This window comes from Rhinoderma darwinii, chromosome 8 (assembly GCF_050947455.1).
Source record: "Rhinoderma darwinii isolate aRhiDar2 chromosome 8, aRhiDar2.hap1, whole genome shotgun sequence".
Lineage (NCBI taxonomy): Eukaryota > Metazoa > Chordata > Amphibia > Anura > Rhinodermatidae > Rhinoderma > Rhinoderma darwinii.
Window position 1 is genome coordinate 74,025,083 of NC_134694.1, and position 20,617 is coordinate 74,045,699.

Consider the following 20,617-nt stretch of genomic DNA (forward strand, 5'->3'; position numbering starts at 1 on the left):
CATCCTCTGTCGTAAGAGAGGTAAACGTATACTAACGGTAGCGTCAAAGGAGTGTGAATATCTTTGTCACGGGAAAAAAAAAAAGGATACGTCACTCCTTGACGCGGAAACCATGTGCCAACTAGCCCCGTTCATCGTTGTTAATCTGCGAGCAGATCCGCTGCAGATAAAACTGGAATTCCATGGTCGAAATCCAAGGATAAGATCTGCCGCAGATTCTCGGCCAAGTCCTATGTGTGAACATATTCTTATCAGCAGCGCAATCTGTAAATGTAAACGCCACTCATAGTGACATTCACTATAAGCGTTGATGCCTAGCGCAAGGTCTTGGCGAGAGCAGTCACTATAACAATGAAGCTCCTTCCCACCGGTTGCGAGAATCGTTCGTCATTGGTTGGGGTTTCCTCTTGGCAAATGACCAGACTGAAAGGTAGTTTATTAGTAAATCTGAAAGTGCACTCCACCTCCTGAAGGCCAAGTCCCAAAGTTCCCCGGCGTTTGGAGGTATATAGCCTAATGTTTGGGAATTGCGTGACGATGGACATTTATTTTCAGGAACATTGATAGGTGGTAAGGTTACCAGACAGTTTTTCTATAGAAATCCATTGTAGTACTGCATCTGAACGCATTGAAAATAAATGGCAGTGCACACGAAGTTAAGTCACATGGAGGGCTACTAAAGATTTCTGCATCAGAACATGTGAACATTGGCAAGTACAATGTAGCGAAGCGTGCGGTGTAATTCTCAACTGCCGTGTATGTTACAATAGAATTTCTAGTTTTTAGTAACTCTGCAACCAAGTTTTTTTTTATTTTTTTTTGTTTTTTTTTTTGTTTTTTGTTTTTTAATGCGTTTTCATATGGTGTTTTTTATCATATGATGCTGGTGGTTTTGCGGTAAAAATAAGGCAGCACATTCATAACCTTTTTATGTGCAGTATTAATGTAATGATGTACTGGTGGGTCCCATTTATTACGGAACTGTATAATACACCAGTGATTTCCAGCATATCCTTAATATTAATAGTCCTTCATGAGTATTTTTAGTTTTTTTTGGGGTGTTTTTTATGATCTTTCTGTAGAATTGTACCAGTGTAATTGTATTTATTTTGGAAGTCATTACATCCTTGAATTTGATTGGACATGCACACGTTACTTTAGGTCAGAAGCTCTATTTAAGGCCCCCTGCACGTCACGTTTATTGCACTAGTTTGGACGTATATGCCGGGAAAAGTTCCTGACGCATATGTTTGATGTAGGCTGTGACGAATGCCCTAATCGTTCCATTTGTCACCATAGACTATAATGGTATCTGTTAAATGGATACGTCATTAACTGGGGTCATGAGAGTTCATGATGGGTCCGTTAAACAGATACTGTTATAGTTTGAGTGATGGATGCCACTATTAAGCATCCTTTTAACATATCTGTCATCCATAGACTATAATGGTAATCATTTAACATATACATCATGAACTCTCATGACCCCAATTTATGATCGATACCAATATAGTCTATGGTGATGGATGTGACTGTTAGGCCTTGTTCACACATAGCGTAAACACTGCAGAATTTCCGGCATGATTTTCTGTGCGTTTTTCTGCAGCGTCTTTCACAACAATTGACGTGCTGCAGATTGAGAATCTGCACCGCAGGTCAACTCCCGCACTCCTTTTTTATGCATATCTTTTATGCAGCGTGTGGATTTGTTGCAATCTCATTCACTTTGCTTCTACTGTTAGGGTATGTTCACACGTAGTGTTTTCAGCCGTCTTTCGTCACGAAAAACGGCTGAAAAATCGGAAGCAGAACGCCTACAAACATCTGCCCAATGATTTCAATGGGAAACACGGCGTTCTGTTCCGACAGGGTGTTCAGCCTCGTTTTCTGAAAACGGCGCGTAAAAAGACGCCCGCGAAAAAGAAGTGCATGTCATTTCTTGGGACGTTTTTGGAGCAGTTTTTCATTGACTATTGAAAAACAGCTCCAAAAACGGCAGTGAAAACCGCGAGTTGCTCAAAAAACTTCTGAAAATCATTTTCACACATTTTTGAGTTTGCGTCTGAACATACCCTAATACACTGCAAAATTGCTGCACAGAAATTCACAACATATACGTGTGAACTTAGCCTCAGGGCATCCATCACCGCTATTAAAAAGCACAAGACGTATTTGTTAAACGGATGCTTGTGATGTATGCTATACGGTGGCCTGCCATCCATAGGCTCCCTTGTTAATCATTTTTTTTACAAGATTCCGTTATATGGAATAGCGCAGTCTACGGGCAAAAAAAAGTATGCCGGATGACCGAGGCCAAAAAAAACAACACTCTTTGGCTTCTATTGGGCTAATGGAGCTTTATGTTTATCACGTACATTGGAAACTTTCCAGACGTACACACTAAACATAGTAAACGAATGGGATGTGAAGGGGGTCGATGGGTTTTTTCACCATAAGGACTGATGGCATATCGAATAATATGCCATCAGTGTCTGATCAAGGGTAAAGGACCAATGCTTCAAAAGAATGGACCACGACACCGGTCAGCTATTTTTCAGGCACAGCGCCACATAGTTTTCATGGGTTTGTAGCACAAGCGAAGTATGTGATGTCCATATTTAACTAATGTGTTTTCATGTGACATGTTCTAGTGACATATTCAGTATATGAAATGAAACCTGCTGATCTCATCTGTTCTTTATTACCTATGAGAACGCATCGTAAACCGATCTAAAGAAGATATTACAACCACCCACCCACTCACCCTTAACCACATTGAAAATTCAATGTAAAAGTCAAGCAGTGTATGCGGTACAGAATATTGTATCCATAGTAACAGACGTAAACACATGGACAGATCAAACCAAACGTGACAATAATGAGGGAAGGTTTAAGGAAGTTACTTACAGAAAATGACACAATGATGAAGCGTTTCTCATTGTCACCTGCATTGCTGAAACACTCCCTTCAAACTTCTGCTGTCATGGCCGCATATGCTGTTGATATTAACTTGATATCTTATTTTCTAGCAGGCTTTTTAATCATTGAATGAATGTTTTCGTGTCGTCTGTGCTGAGATGACAGTACTTGCCTTTTTTGATGATATCATGTACTTTGTCAAAAAGTAAAGAATCTTTGCCTCATCCGTCCAGAGCACGTTGCTCCAGATGTCCTGGTGGTTGTCTAGGTTTTCATGGGCAAGCTTTAGTTTTTCTGGTCAGTAAAGGTTTCCCCCTGGCACCCTCCATGTAGATCTAATTTGTGCAGCTTCTTTCTTATGCTAGACTCAGGCACTTAGACCTCAATAGTGGTGAGAGATACCTGTAGGTCCCATGATGAGACTCTGAGGTCCTAGACACTTCTTTCAGCATCTTGTGTTCTGCCCTCTCGGAACTTGCTCGTACATCTCGTCTGGACAAATTTTCAGATGATTGAAATCTTCTTCACTTGTGGATGATCTGGCAGGAGAACGATTGATGTCCAGTTGTTTGATCCTTTTAAATCCCTACCCAGACTCCATCTATAACCTACTTTCTGAAGGCCTCCGGGAGCTCTCTGGACTAGACAAGGTGATACCACAAGTTCCAGCAGCAAAGAGCAAAACTAAACTATAAACGTCTTTAGGTTTAAGGCTGGGTTCACACAACCTATTTTCAGACGTAAGCGAGGCGTATTATGCCTCGTTTTACGTCTGAAAATAGGGCTACAATACGTCGGCAAACATCTGCCCATTAATCTGAATGGGTTTGCCGAAGTACTGTGCAGGCAACCTATCATTTACACGTCGTCGTTTGACAGCTGTCAAACGACGACGCGTAAAAATACAGCCTCGTCAAAAGAAGTGCAGGACACTTCTTTCAGACGTAATTTGAGCCGTTCTTCATTGAAGTCAATGAAGAGCAGCTCAAAATTTACGGCTGTCAGAGAAGCCTCGCAAAATGCGAGGAGCAGCATTTACGACTGAAACGAGGCAGCTGTTTTCTCCTGAAAACAGTCTGTCTTTTCAGACGTAAATGACAGCTAGCGTGTGCATATACCCTTAGTTTGGTTTCCCGTACAAAATGCAGCCGAGCCACGGTTTTGCAATGTTTTTGGCAGTGAAGTCTCTACGGATGAAGCACATGGGATTATATTTTTAGCACTTTGAGCGTTGTAAGGGTTTGTTTGTTTTATCTTTCCAAATATTATATAGCAGATTTGAAAGGTGTGTGTGTGTGTTTGTGTTTATTCCTACAGTAACTAGGTATCGAGAGACAAAGCTTTATCATAAACGACAGGTCGTCAGATGTGTAACATCGTAGCGTAAATACTGCGGATTTTCCGCAACACATTTAATTGCAGAAAATCCGCAGCATAATACAGTAGCAGCAGAGTGGATAAGATTTGAACAAATCTCATCTGCACGCCTAAAAAATCTGCAAAAACATTCATAAATTGACCTTCGATGCAGTTTTTTAATCGGCAGCATGTCAATTTATGCTGTGGAACCGCTGGTTATCTGTTGTGTGGTTTTCCCCATTGAATTCAATGGGGTGGTAAAATCTGCAAGAAATAACAAATGTTGTAATTTTTGTGGCGAAAAAGCTGCGATACCGCCGCAAAAATTGCAACTCGGAAAAAGGTTATATTTACCCGTAGTGATGGTGACGCGTCTCTCTGACGTCCTGCAGCCCAACCTCCTGGGATGACGTTACCTACCATGTGACTTCTGCAGCCAATCACAGGCTGCAGTACTCACATGGAAAAAAAAACTTTATCCCAGGAGCTGCAGGGCTGCAGGGACGTCAGAGGGACCTGACGGAAAGGCCCTAAAGGGACCCATGAACGGAAGCCTTGACACAGATGTGAATGAAGCCTTAGATTAGTATTTGGTTTCAGTATTTGGAAGCCAGGACATCAACATAAATAGAGAAAATATAATTGAAACATTTGCTCCTCTTCCGTTTTTGGATCCACTCCTAGTTTTGGCTTATAAATACAAATGCAAAATACTGCCACGTGAAAGTGGACGAGGCTGAAATCACATGTGGCGTTTTTGCTTTTATGTAAAATAATCTTTTCCTGTAATGAAAAAAAGCAAGCTGCAAGAAACGGCACGTGTGAGCACAGAACCCGTTTCCTTTCTTGACTTTTTATTACCTGTTTTTTGTTTTGTTTTTTCTTCATGTGCTCCTTCTTTGGAAGTACATCTGTTTCCTTTATCTTTCTGTCCCTACTTTGTTTAGTTTGGTTCACTTGCTTAGTTTCTCTGACTGCACATTTCCCTTTACATGTTGACACCTGTCGAGACGACATAGCTATATATGGAAGCAAGACCCAGGGCCAAAAAAATCAGATCGGGTTTATTTCCTCATGGGAACTTCCGAAAAAGAAACCACAGTTTGATCTCTTGACTTTATGACTCATACTGTGAAAGCAAAAATATGAATGTGATCATTAAACATTACACGCTGTGGTGTCGGCCTCTACATACGGGATAGTAAATAGCCCCAGATTTATATTCTGATAATATCCACTATTGTATTGTAGAAGAATTTGTCTTGGGGTTGGTCAATTTGGTCACAGGATTGTCCTACTGGTTTGGAGTAAATGGGAAAAGGTTTTCTGCAAAACATATGTCCTGTGATGAAATAATGCATGATCTTATTCTATTTATATCATGCCCTTATTTGACTGTTTAGCAATGATGTGTCATAGACCTAGGCAGATTTATTATAATTTTAATGTATAAGCATGCAAATTTAACGTCTGATATCCATGTGCATCATTTGTGGAATCCGTGTTGGTATGACTAGGACTGTACTGTTTTAGAACAAGTGGACGTAGGCTGGATATGATGTCATGATACCTCTAGAAGGTGAGGTGGTCTGGTTTCTCAAACACTTTACCCTGCTTTATTATTGTTTTTGATGTTTTGAAGAGTCCTTTAAGTATGTAGAGGGAGATTATTGGGTAAGCGATAATGGATTGTAGGATGTTATTGCCAAGTGGTTAATGGCCAAATGAGAAAGCCCAAGCTTTGTTCCAATAATATCTCTTGTAATACAACGTGGCACAAAATGTCAATGTCTTAATTGATTCTCTTAAAAGGGATTGTTCACCAAAACAAGGGCACTGACGTCTGTTTTTAGGAATTGCTTAATGGTGTGGAGTGGAAAAAGGCATCAGTGTTTATAACTAGTATCTGTCATGATCTATATTATCGGGTCACGGTCTACTGGAACTTACATCCATGTGTGTATTTTGTGTGTGCCATCTGATTTGTGCTGGTGGTGCATAGAGGTCATAGCGCATTTATGCATTTTAAGGATAGCCAAGCTGTTCAATCTCTATTATTTTGGAAAAAATAGTGGAATATAGAAAATATCAAAATCTGCTTGTACATCTGAAACATTGTCTGCACCACATAAACCGGTACATTATCATGTCCTAAGTCATAGTGACATGTCAGATGTTTTGATTTTTTGGGGAATGGGTGCTAAGACCCCCACCGATCACTGAAACGAAGGGGCAGAAGCGCTAATCCAAGCGCTTTGGCTGTAATGGGTAGGTTTGGTTTTTCCTGGAGAGGCAGGGTGAGTTCAAGACGGGCTAATAGAAGTCTACGAGTCCGTCTTCAGCTAACTCTGTTTTTTCGGGAGGAGCCGAGGTGAGCCAAACTTATCCCATTGGAGCTAAAGAGGCACAGCTCTCTGCTGACTACTTCTGCCCCTTGGTTTCAGCGATCGGTGAGGGTCTCAGCACCCGGATCCCCACCGATCATAATTACCGACATGCCACTGACATGTCAAAAGATTTATGAAATGAGTTACTCTTTAATGTTCTGTACTACGCCAAACATTTACTTGAAATAGGTGACTTACTGGTGGATGCTGCTTAGACCCTGAAATGATGGAGAGAAATGTCTTGTATTGTACCAATGTTTGTTTCCTCTAATCCCAATATTAGTATTTTACATAACAGATAAATATCTAGGTAGCAAACTGTGAAACATGTATATGTACTGTATACCATGCCACAAACCATCTCTGATGTAATTGTTCTGGAAATCCTGGACATCATCCCCAGATGTTGGACTCTACTGTTCATTTACAGGTTGCTCACCTAGAAGAAGCATTGTCTCGAGTGTCTTACCCCCCCCCCCCCCCCCCCCATTTACATAACTTCCCACCTTCTACAGCTGTACATTTGCCACCGGTCAGTCCCAGGAGAAAAGCCAGAACAACAAACACATTGAAATGATGAAGGTGCAAATCTGCTCATCTGCAGTTATTTAGTGTCCGGAGTTCATTTCACATTTCAGCCAAAAGCAGTCTCAAAGTTATAAAGGCCGGTTTTAGTAAAACATTTTTAGCTGGGGTACTTTACTAATGCACATTTAGTTGTCCTATCCGACCTGGAAGTGGGAAACCATATCTTCCAAGAACAGCCACACAGTTTGACACCTCTGACTGTATATCAGATAGACTATAGCCCGTCTACTCTACCAACTGCTTCATCTTGAAAGATGTAGAAAAACTATTCTACAACCAGGAACGATCCTCTCGATGCTATGGTATTGCTGACCAGCCTTCGTGAAACTAACATATGTTGCATTACATGATTCAGTGAATTTCAAAGTTTTAGCCTCTGTTCACAATGGTTCCATCATGGATCTGTTATGTTCTATTTAGTTACAGATTCTGACTGATCCCTTTGACTTGTGATTAGTCCATCAGGTTTAAATTTTTAATAAAAACTCAACATTCTAAACTATTCTGGGCATCAGAGCAATGAAAACCTGACGGAAATACTAAGAAGAAGAAGAAGTGTAAACAGAACCTGACCACCTTTTGACAGCGCAGTCATACGTTTCCATTTTTAAATTCACTATGTCAAAAAGAGGAATTGGTTGGGGTTTCTCCACAAAAAAAAAAATCGTTTTTGTGTAAAAGAAGAACTTCATAATTTTTTTCCCTGTTTCTTATAAAGCACCAACATATGCTACAGCACTGTACAGAAATTTCCTGGGATTATACAGAAGATTTAAGTAGGGATACTTTAAAGCACACATACTAAGTAAATTAGAAAAAAGACACGGCGCCACAAAATACCAAATGAAAACCGGATAGGTTAGAGGGCCACGATGGATGAAACAATTACGCTCACCTCGGATGGTGGACACCATAGGTGTCAGAAAGGCATGGAAAGCTGCAGCCAGGTCCGAACACAGCAAACAAAGCTTGATGTCAGTTGGAGGGTGGTTGAAAATGAAGAAAAATCGGACCGACGGCGCTGCTTGGATAGGTGTTTAACGTAATAGGAGAGTTTGGACGACCATCGAGAATAAAGGACTTTAATGTCAGGCCTGAGGAAGACGCCGGTTCGGTGTCGAAACGCGTAGCCTATTTGACATTAAAGTCCTTTATTCTCGATGGTCGTCCAAACTCTCCTATTACGTTAAACACCTATACAAGCAGCGCCGTCGGTCCGATTTTTCTTCATTTTCAACCACCCTTAAAGCACACATGTCAAACATAATCTGGCCCGCTTCTTCATTTTATGTGGCCCGCGAGGTCTGCTGCATGTAAAAACCTGAATCCGGTCTTTACATGCAGCGCTACAATAGCAGGACTTCTAAGTCTGCAAAAACAGTTGGTTTTCTTTCTGCCTCTCAGTTGTGTCCGGCAGAAAAAAAAGCACCGTCCGGGATTTAGTTCTCCCGGAACATTGCACTGCGCATGCGCCAAAAGGACATACGCAGTGCATAGGGAAGAGTAGGCGGCCATGGGCATATTTTCAATCTGAAAATTTGCAGGCCGCAGCCAAATGAGTGAGTGGACCACTCCAGTCACTCCGTGACCTGCTAAAGTGAGTCACGTGAAGCAGAGCAGTAGAGGCTAGCTACCGCTCTCCGCTCTGGGCCCTATGTATGTCACTCTCTACAGTGGGGGGGCACTGTGTGGCACTCTCTACAAGGGGGGGCTGTGTGGCACTCTCTACAAAGGGAGGTGGCTGCACTTGTGTGTGTTGTTGTTTTTCAGAACATGATCAATGGATAAGGATGGTATGTGATAGATATGGTGTCTCAGGTTAGTTAACAATATGTTTTGGCCTTATGGTTGTCTTTGGGCTGATTGTAATTGTAAGAATGTATAGATGGAATTTTAAGCGAGCTGTTACATTTATACAGTCTTACAATTATAGTTGCCTTCAAAGGGCCAATTGTAAGGCTGATGTGGCCCTCGGTGAAAATGAGTTTGACACCCCTGCTTTAAAGGGTTCTAAAAGCTGTTTAGTCACAAAGTCGATAAGTAATATTACACTTACAAACTATTTCTCATGATTTTTATTTTTTTTCAGTTCTCCAAATCTAATGTAAACAATGTTTATGAATAGATATTTACTGTATTATTTCAGTTTTATGTTGAAAAATATGATCATGCTTACTATATTTGTAAAAAAAAAAAAAAGTATATCTAGTATTTAACAGTAGAGCATTGTGGCTCGCAGGGCTCTCTTATGTGGCTTCTGACAAACCAGTCCCATGCTACCCAAGCATTATAGGTTCCGGCACCGACTAAACGTCTGTCCAGATTAGAAGTTGGCAATAATAAATCACTTCTGCCATTTGAAAGCAGCTGCAGGGTGACCACTCACACATAAGTTTAGTACTATGGCGCAGACGTGTGTTGTGTTATAGTCGCACTGTGGCTGCCCTATTCAGTAGCCTACGTTGCATTACTAGGGCTTGGCATCTAGTTGAGAATACAGTTTTGGGATTATGAATGGGGTTAATTTTTGGAGGTGTGGTAAGGGTAAAAAGGGAGTCTACTGGATCGAATGCCGGCTGCATTTGGAGAACTGGAAAATGATACTCCAAAGAAATATGATTTATATTTTTTTATTAGTGACTTTTTTTCTTTTTTTTTGTGACTAAACTTTTTTTTATACAGAGCTCTAAATCCCCTGCATAGCTATAACATTAAGTCAGTATTAAGAGTGGGTCTTGGGCCCCCTGCTTGTGGCTCCCTAGCTGGTAGCAGCTGAAGATGCTATTGTGCACTAGTGGCACCAGGGAGGTCATAATATTACTAGAACTTGGTGCCAGGCTAAACTAGTGGAGACTTTTTTTTGTAGCACGACTTTCGAATTTTAGCTATTGAACTACAGCTTCAGTCTACAAGATGCATGCAACTCAATTCACTCTTGTGGACTGCAACTGTTGATTAATAGTTAAAATTTGGAAGTTGCACTACAAAAAGTATCCATGTAGCCCCAGCCGAACACTAGGGTAAAAGTCATATAATTTGGTCATATTTTTTATATGATTTTTCTCTTAATATTTTGTGTCGCTCGGCACCACCTGTCTTATTTGAAAGTGGTTCGAGGCCTACACAGCTTGAGAACTTCTCCATTTTAAATGATAAAATTCAGGCTGTATGCAGCTAATACTAGAGGGAGCTTACTGCATACTGTGTTTTTATTGTGTTCAATGTGTAAACTGTATGCAGTAAGCTCCACCGAGTGTTGACTACTGGCAGGGGTATCAAACTCGGCCGGGTAAATGGGCCGCACATAGAAAAAAATTTAAGTTGACGGGGCGCATTACTTTCAAATTTGATACAATATAAAATTATTGTTAATCAATTAGTTATTTGAACTACTATAGCAATACTACATTACTATAATAATACTGCTACATTACTATAATAATACTACATTACATTACTATAATACTACATTACTATAATAATACTGCTACATTACTATAATAATACTACATTACATTACTATAATACTACAGTACTATAATAATACTGCTACATTACTATAATAATACTACATTACATTACTATAACACTACATTGCTATAACAATACTACATTACTATAATAATACTACATTACATTACTATAACACTACATTGCTATAACAATACTACATTACTATAATAATACTACATTACATTACTATAACACTACATTGCTATAACAATACTACATGACTATAATAATACTGCTACATTACTATAATAATATTACATTACTATAACACTACATTGCTATAACAATACTACAGTACTATAATAATACTGCTACATTACTATAATAATACTACATTTCTATAACAATACTACATTACTATAACTATACTACATTACTATAATAATACTACATTACTATAATAATACTGCTAGCTTTAAACTTGCCGGAAATATGCGAGTTTACTCCACGTGCTTATTTTAACAATGCAGTTTAAGTGTCGCTAAATGCAGTTTGGCTGCTCAGTTGGCAGCGTTTCCCAGACACATGAATGGGCAGCCCCTTTTTAGATCGTGCCGCATTTCCCCCTGTAGATGTAGGTGCCAACCCCCCCCCCCCCCTTTATAGATAGCTCCAGTGGGGCTCCCTCTAGGAGTGGAATCCCCAGCCAGAGCATTGCCGATGCTCTGGCCAGGGATTCCTCTGCTGCCCGTTCTGGTGTGTGGGGTGCTATCTACAGGGGGGCTGCATTACCTACAGGGGGATGTGTGGCCATTGCTCACCTACCACCAACGATCCAGCAGCACAGAAAAGGGACTGCGCTCCTTCATGACGTCATGAAGGAGCGCCGGTGCCCTCCTCCTTTGGCTTGCTATTTCCTCTCACGAGGGAGATTCGGTGCCCCGTGGGCTGCAGATAACAACCTCAGGGGCCACATGGGGCCCGGAGGCGGCGTGTTTGAGACCCCAGCTCTAACTCCTTTAAAGAAATAGTAAGAAATCAGCACGAAAAATGGTGGTCAAGGGTAAATATTCAAAATGACAAGTGTGACAAATAAGCAATGATAGTGGTCATTTGCAAGGGGCAGTTGTTTTTTTCACAGCTCTGTGTGGTGTTTAGAAAGGGCAGGGGTTATGAGCTATTGTACTTTAGTAATTGAAATTTTGTGTCATGAAAAGTTATGTTGGAATTGTTCAAGATTTTGTTATGTCATGAACTTACTTATTGCTTATATGAGCCTATTCCTGCATGAGCCTATTCCTTATTGGTTTACTAAATTGACTACTAAAGGATACAATTCTTTTTATGTCCATTGCACTAATCGTATTTACTTTCTTCTGCAGGGATACATTTTTCTTTGTAGGTCTCAGAACATACCGTGCAAGAAACTCACATCCCTAAGCTGAGAACGGTGTTGCGCAACCTTGAAGATGACATAAATTGCACATTGTCTGATAAGTATTGAAAGTGAAAGAGCGGGAGCTTGAAGATTTTTGGTCGTCTGCTAAACGTGATGACGGCCTGGTCCATGGTAAAAAAACTGGAAATGGAAAAGAAGAGGCCGGCCAAAGAAGAAAGGGCGGCTGCAAATGATATGGACTACTCTCAAGATTTGGGAGACTGCAGTGAATCTGATGAATGGACCAGCTCAGAGAGTGAAGCAGAGCAGCAAGGAGGCAGAAGTGGATTTGGGAATTATGTCAATACGCTTTTTCAGGGTATGGACATTACAAGTAAGCCACACAGACAACTTTGTAGATCACCGTGTTTGGACCGTCCCAGTTTTTCACAGAGCAGCATTCAAGTCCTGCCTGAGCACCAAACAAAGCTGAAAAATAGTAAAAGTAATCTGGACAAGGAGTATCAAGCCAAGATGGACTTTGCCCTAAAATTGGGATACAATGGGGAACAAATCCAAGCTGTCCTCAACAAGCTGGGTGCGGATGCTCTTATCAATGATATCCTGGCAGAGCTGGTGAGGCTAGGCAATAAGGGTGAATCCGAAACACAAAGTAGTGGAGGCACCGTCAGTAGCAGCCTTGTACCTAGAGGCCCCTGCACCAAAGAGATTGCAAGTCCAAAGCTATCATTAGAAGATGAAGTTGTTGACAACACGGACAACCTCAGACCCATTGTCATTGATGGAAGTAATGTGGCGATGAGGTTAGTTTACGAATATATTTATAAATCGGGCCATTTAATTATTTCTGGTCGGCCTTCTTAACAAACTGCAAGGAATATATTTATCTTTTGAGGAAAAAAAAATGTATGTTTTAAATACGTAATTCTCTGGGTAAGGTGTCATGCATACAAAGCTACTGCTTTGTGCGACTTTTGAGTTAAAGCTACTGTACTTTCTTATGTCTCTGACTTCATAGAGAGGGGTTTTTTTTATGTCAAGTTCTATATGAATCTGACTAAAAAAAAAATTACTCCATGTTGCTTCAGATGCCTATTATGGTGGTATTCTATGGGCAAATGCCTCTGTAAAAACCTCGTTGTATGGAAGTACCATAGAGTGGCACGTTGTGTAGTACAGAGCCACAGGGTGTCCGTGTAACTTTCATACAAGGTATGTCAGGGTGGCCTGCTTTAACTGGCTGACAACACATGACGTGTATTCTCATCATGACTAGTATACACTTCATGCTAATCGCATGGGCACAGCAACCTTTGATCTCTGACGTTAACCCCTTGAATGCTGCGATCAAAGCTGATCACCACATTCAAATAAAAAGAGGGAGGGGGGAACCCCCTTTGATGGCGTCATAGGGAATCCTTGTGACGTGATTGTTGAATATACCTACTACATATCTCCCAACCGCCCTGGATTGAGCGGGACAATCCCGTATTCCGGGCGGTGTCCCGCTGTCTCGGGCATGGGGGGTATGTCCTGCTGTCAACTGTATCTGCGTCCTCAGGACACAGATACAGTTGAACCCAATGCTGAAGTACGGAATCATCAGCTCCCTGCTTCAGAATTAGAATTGGCGGCAGGAGCAGAGGGAGCATTCTATGGGCATTCTACTGTATGGGGTCATTATACTGTATGGGACAGCTATGGGGCATTATATTTTATGGGGGCATTATACTTTATGGCGGCATCCTTGTGGGCATTATACTGTATGGGGGCAGATATGGGGGTATTCTGCTGCATGGGGGCAGCTATGGGGGCTGTGTGGGGGAATTTGTTTGGGCGTTATACTGCATGGGGGCATTTGTGTTGGCTTTATATTGTATGGGTGCATCTATGGGGGCCTTATACTGTATGGGAGAATTATACTGTAGTCGCATTTATGAAGGCATTATACAGTATGGTGGCAGCTATGGGGGCATTATACTGTATGTGCCTGCTAGAGGGCATTATACTCTGTGGGGGCAGCTATTTGGCATTATACTGTGTGGAGGCACTGTGGGAGCATGATACTGTGTGGGCTGATTGGGATTGGGTGTGATTAGAGGCGTGGCTTAGTAGAAAAAAATGTACGCGCTGCGTCGGTTGTCCCTGTTTGTGATACTTGAAAGTTGGGAGGTATGCTACTATGGGCACACAGCCGAGAGTCCATTGAAGGACCCCAGGGCTGTCTGACCATATTTCCTGTTGTAAGGGGATACTTGGGTATGCCCTCACAACTGCCTGAGTACTATTAGTAAACAGGCTAATGTACTGGTATATAGATATATGCCAGTACGTTATAGTTGAAAAAATAAAAATCCCCCTATGGGATAAAAAAAAAAAAAAAGTAATGTTAAAAAAAAAAAAAAAAAATCAGTAAAAAAAAAATACACACAAATGCACATCTATGACAATAAATAAACTTTATTAAATAGAAGTCCCCCAAAAAATACCCACATATTTGGTATAATAAGGATCTTAACGGCCTGCACAACCAATTTAAAGCCTCATGTCTGATGATCGGTGTATGCTGTAGAAAAAAATAAACTGCCGAAATTAATATAAGTTAAACGATAATGTAAATTACAAAAAAATGGCATCTCTGAAAAGTACAATATGTACCACAAAAAACAGTCCTCCTACAACTACATCGAACTAAAAAAAAAAAAATTTATAAGCGCCAAGATGCAAAAAGGAAAAAAAAATCAAGATATTTCACTGGTCCTCAAGTCCAAAATTGACCCTGTCCTTAAGGGGTTAATGAGATTTACTTAAATCTGCGATGGATGTGAATGATTAGGGTTTATCTAATTTCCACCCAGCTGACACACTCTCTCTTAACCCTCTGTGTCAGCTTTGCCTTCTGAGAAGTAAAGTCAACATCAATGTTATCAATGTACATTTCGTTAACTGTTATAATCAGTAGAATATAATGGCCCCTCATGTTACAATATTCATTCCAGGACGACCACTGTAACCTGATATTGTACTTTGAGACCATAAAGGCCCTCTTGCGCAGGACGATGATCGGGCAAGCGAGCGTTGATATGACGGGGACAAGCGATCGTAACGATAGCTCGTCCATATTCATTACTGCTCATAGCGCCTTGTGAAAGGAGCAAACGAGCGCCGATCAATGACCTGTGTCATTGATCAGAGCCCATTGTTATGGCCAAAATTGGCCTGTGTAAAAGGACCCTAACTCAATGGAAAACTTGTAACTGGTCCCAAAGTCCTACAAAAAAAGGCAAGCCAAAATAAGAAAAAATGAAGATTATAGAATTCTAAGCAGATAAATAATACAGATAAAGCAAGTCCTTACATTTAAAAGTCCGAAAGAGCTGCTGGAAGCTGTAAATCACTTTCTATGTTTATGACAGGAGCTTCTTCAGGGTCCTGTGTATAGTAAGAAATAAAAAGGAGCCATACTTACCTAGAGTCCAAAGGAGCAGCTCATCCTGGCACTTGTAGAGAACAATACACATAGCGCTGTACTGCAGAGGCGCTACTAGACAATCAGTGCATGGGGTGAATGGACAAAAGTAATATAGTGCAAACTAATTGCTCATTCACAGGCTTTTTACCAGTGAAATGCCTATTCTGATTGGGTGGATTTTCCAGCCAATCGCATTCATCGCAGACTGACAGTCAGCAGTATTGTATGGTCCCGATCGCCCGAGAAAGTCCGTTGTATGTAGAAAATATTGTAACCTGAGGCCACCGTCACTTGAGGGACCAGCGTATGATGGTGTTGTTAGGATGTTTCAGTCAAGCATGTCCGATTTATTATAGAATCTGGTTGTACTGCAGTTTATATGTATCTTTAGCATGAATTTTATGACGGGTTATTCCCTCTCTAGTGCTAAGCAATTGTGATAACCACATTTTAGGAACTCAACCTCTATTGGGGTAAACTTTTATCATATGCTTTTCTAGAGGCGTTCTTAAATGACCCAGATCATTTACACAACAATGTGGAAGGAATAGAATTATTTCAATCAAATTTCTTATCTTTTTATTTTTTCATATTTCTTTAGCCATGGCAATAAAGAAGTCTTTTCTTGTCGAGGGATACAGCTGGCTGTGGAATGGTTTCTCGAGAAAGGACATAAAGATATTACTGTGTTCGTGCCTGCGTGGAGGAAAGAGCAGTCCCGACCTGATGCCCCAATAACAGGTACTTGACTTTAATAGATCTTTGAATAAATTATAAGTAACCCATTTGTCATAAGTGTATGTAGTTTCACAATATTAAACAGAGATCCTCAGTGAGCACTTTCCTTGTATGGCATCCCTTTCTTTTGACACCCCAACATTGGTAAATTGTGGTGTTCTAGAGAGGCTTAGGCCCTATTCACACGACACGGAGTCTCGGCCGTGTAACGGCAGTTCTTTGAATGGCAGTAGGAACAATAGACCCCAAATGGGGCTATGCACATCGCTGAATTTTTGACGGCCCGGTAAACTGCCCCCTGTAGATAATGCCACACACAGCCCCCTGTAGATAATGCTATACACAGCCTCCTGTAGATAATGCCACACACTGCCCCCTTGTAGGTAGTGCCACACAGCCCCCTTGTAGATGGTACCCCTCTCCTCTGTTTATAGCGCCACTGTAGCTCCCTGCAGGAGCGGAATCCCTATGGCCGGGAATCTCCGCTTCAGGAGTTGCCCCTGATGTCGCTGTCCATATATGGATAGTGACGTCAGTGACTCCTCCTGGAGCGTAACCCCCGACCACAGCTTCGGCAACGCTGTGGCCGGTGATTAGAGGGATTTTGTTCCTACGGGAAGCTACTATGGCGATATCTATGGACGGGGGGGGAGGGGGTGCCATCTACGGTGGGCGCCATCTACGGTGGGGATGTGGCACTACTTAAGGCAAAAAAATCTCCTCACATGCACTTCGCACTATGAGGAGAAAAGAGCGAGCGAGCTGCAGAAAGCTCGGTTGTTACTTGGATCACATCCAAGTGACGGCCGTTCTTTACACAGCCCCATAGACTTCTATGGGAGCCATGCGGCCGGGAGAACGGCCCAAAATAGGGCATGTCACATTTTTTGACGGCCCGGGCCGTGAAAAAATTGGCCATGTGAATAGCCCCATTTAGGGTCTATTGTTCTTACAGCGGCCGTGTGATGGCCGTTAAATAAACGGCCGTCACACGGCCGGGTATCCCTGTTGTGTGAATGTGGCCCAATTTGCCTATTTTTTTCTGTGAATCTTTGCACTCAAGTGGTTTATAGAGGAAATAATAGTAGAGAATGTGCCATGATGACTTATTATGTCCATTCAGATCCTCAAAACAGTGTACAGTAGTTACATGTGAGGTTGTCTTTTTTTTTTCATTTTATTTTTTTTAATTTATTTTTTATTTTTTTTTATTTACTTTATTTTTTATTTTTTTTAATTTATTTTTTATTTTTTTTTATTTACTTTATTTTTTATTTTTTTTTGTTTCCCTAGATCAGGAGATTCTCCGCAATCTGGAAAAGGAGAAGATTTTGGTGTTTACTCCATCCCGCAGGGTGCAGGGCCGAAGAGTGGTATGCTATGATGACCGGTTTATAGTTAAACTGTCCTTTGATTCTGATGGCATCATTGTGTCCAATGACAACTACAGAGACCTCCAGAATGAGAAACCTGAATGGAAGAAGTTTATTGAGGAAAGGCTTCTTATGTATTCATTTGTCAATGACAAGTAAGTGTGTGTGTGTGTGTGTGTGTGTGTGTGTGTTTGTTTTTCTTTCTTTGTTTAAACCAACGAGAAATAAAATATTACACAAGCTAATGGCAATTACATCTTTGGTAATATTTGATGCCTTCAGATACAAGAGATGTAGGGCTCGATTTTACACTTTTTTGTGTTTTTGTTTGCTTTAAGTTCAGAGGAAAAAAAACAACTCATGATAATCAAAGTCGCGTTGTCACTGCTTTTTTAATTGTGCCTAGAAACTCCCATTTAATACATAGTGAAATGCTCCATAAATAACATTTAATGTATCCACATAAGTCTTAGGCAAGTTTCCTTCAGTTAAGCACCTGTTTATAAATTTTATCACAAACCCACTACACCACTAAATATTTCATGACCAAATTCAATTTGTTTCCAGGTTTATGCCTCCTGATGATCCTCTAGGGAGGCATGGCCCTAGCCTGGAAAATTTCCTGCGTAAAAAGCCTGTTGTACCAGAACATAAGAAGCAACCTTGTCCGTATGGTAAGCAGATGCTGCATTATTTGTCTTATAGTTTTGTTTTTTTTATTATATACATATTTGAAATAGCGAGCGTAGAGACTGCATAAAATGTGCTTTTTATCATTAAATGGGTTTTCCAGTCCCAGAAAACTGATAGCCTATCCTTAGGATGGGCCATCATTATGTGATCGGTCGGGGTCCGACTCCCGGCACCCCCCGCCCATCAGCTGTTTTGAAGGGGCCGCAGCGCTCGTACGAGTGCTGCTTCCCCTTCGTTTCTACTGCTGGTACTGTGAAATGTCGACACACTTGTAGCGGCGGTTCACAGTATTACAGCCTTCTATCACTTCAATGGGAGAAGGCTGTAATACTGTGAACCGCCGCTACAAGTGTATCGGCGATTCACAGTGTGAGCAGTACAAATGAAGGGGAAACACCGCTCCTACGAGCGCTGCGGCTCCTTCAAAACAGCTAATCGACTGGGTGTGCCGGGAGTTGGACCCTGATCCTCAGGATAGGCCATCAGTTCTATGGGACTGCAAAACATAATGAGATTATTAAGGCCTCATGTGCACGGCCGTGATTTCCGGGTCAGCCGGCCACGGAGTGACAGCCGTGAGCCGCCCGCAAATCAAGGGCCGTGCACATGGCCGCGGCCATTGTTTTCAATGAGCCCGGATCGCAGAACACGGCCGTAATAAGGCTTGCCCGTTCTTTCTGCGGTCCGGGCTCCAGGGCCATGCACGGACTGTGGAAACCACAGTCGTGTGCATGACCCCATAGGAATCACTGGGGCCGCAATTCTCACGTGGATTTTTGGGGGAATTGCGGCCGCAAAAGCACATTCGTGTGCATGGGGCCTTAGTTTTATGATTTCTTTTGTAATTTAGTTGCTTTGGTCTTGCAAACTTTTTATAGATTTATTAGGGCACAAGGTTCTGTTGCATGAAATTCCGGGTGCATGTACTAAAGGAACAATAATTTGTACAATATTATTTTTTTTTAAATCGATTTTTGAACATTAACCCCTTTTGGACCAATTCATTTATGTTGCAATTTTGCCCAGATATTGATAGAAGTTTTGGTATAAATGTCCTATTTTTCAAATTAAGCACTTTTTTTCTAATTGGAAATATAAAATCTTTAAAGTACTGAAATGAAAGGGAAGCTTTGTTTTTGGCATATGGCTGCTTGCACTATGCACAAATGTATCACTTTTTGAAAACAAGTAACAATTTATTGAGTAAGCAGAAGAAAAGAAAAGGTTTTATCTGCTTTATACAAATATTGCTGAATGTTTTTTGTGAGGCACATGTCCACAAGGGCTAGAGAATTAGGGGAGACTGGAGTTAATTGGAAAAATGTTTACAGGGGAACTATGCACGGTTTACTAAATTATGCACATTGGGTATCAAACTTTTTATTATTAGTCACACAATACATTATCCTTCAGGGTTTTTGAATAAATGTTACCATTCTTCTACCTCCGCTTGCTTGAAATGTCAGCTATCCAATGATGGCCTAATTTACCTTTTTATGGAAATGTTTAAAATTGCACAGGTATTGGATGAAGGTACATTTATGGCCCGAATGGTCTTTGATCAGGTGATTCCTGACAATCTGGTCCTGTGTATTTTGGGAGATTCATTTCCACTTACTAGTGGATTCCTATTAGGCCAGAATCACACACACAGTTTTGATGCCGTTTTTGTTCCAATTTTTGGCTCCATTTTTTGAGCCAAACACAGGAGTGAACACAAAAGAAAGGAAATATCAGTCTTTCCTTTATATCTTTCCTTCTTTTTGGATCAATTTCTGGCTTTGGGTCAAAAAACGGAGCCAAAAAATGCAGCAAAACAGTGTGTGATCATGGCCTTAAGACATCTTAAATTACTTTTGCAATTTTTGTTTCTGGCTCGTTTGCTAATCTTACGCCACCGGTGGTCAGACTGACAACCGGTGTTGAAGGATTGGAAAAGACAGATGAACTGGGTCTTGTCATATGAAAGATCATATTCTAGAGCTAATTTAAAAATGTACACGTTCTATTGTAAATGAGAACCTTGGTTTTGAATTTGAACGCGAAGGAACGACTGATTTTTGCAGTATACAATTATTGTTTTTCCCCCTCTCTCTTTTCCCCTCCCTTGGGTATGGGGGTAGGTTGGTACTCGGGCTAGGTTTATTCTGTGTTAGATGTTTTTGCCGCTGCTTCAGCTTTTTTGAAATATAAAATAAAACCTTAAAAAGCAGAATAATTGGAACAATAATATTAC

General features: G+C 41.0%; 1 protein-coding gene across 2 annotated transcripts in view; it reads left to right on the forward strand.

Annotated features, from left to right (window-relative positions):
- Positions 1-20,617, forward strand: part of ZC3H12B (zinc finger CCCH-type containing 12B) — a 104,285-nt gene that overhangs the window by 76,528 nt on the left and 7,140 nt on the right. For both annotated transcript variants that reach the window (XM_075835757.1, XM_075835756.1), the window contains 4 exons: positions 12,089-12,908; positions 16,179-16,318; positions 17,609-17,843; positions 18,256-18,362. In XM_075835757.1, the coding sequence (XP_075691872.1) occupies positions 12,259-12,908; positions 16,179-16,318; positions 17,609-17,843; positions 18,256-18,362 (1,132 nt within the window). In that variant the 5' untranslated portion in view covers positions 12,089-12,258. The remainder of the gene's footprint in view (positions 1-12,088; positions 12,909-16,178; positions 16,319-17,608; positions 17,844-18,255; positions 18,363-20,617) is intronic.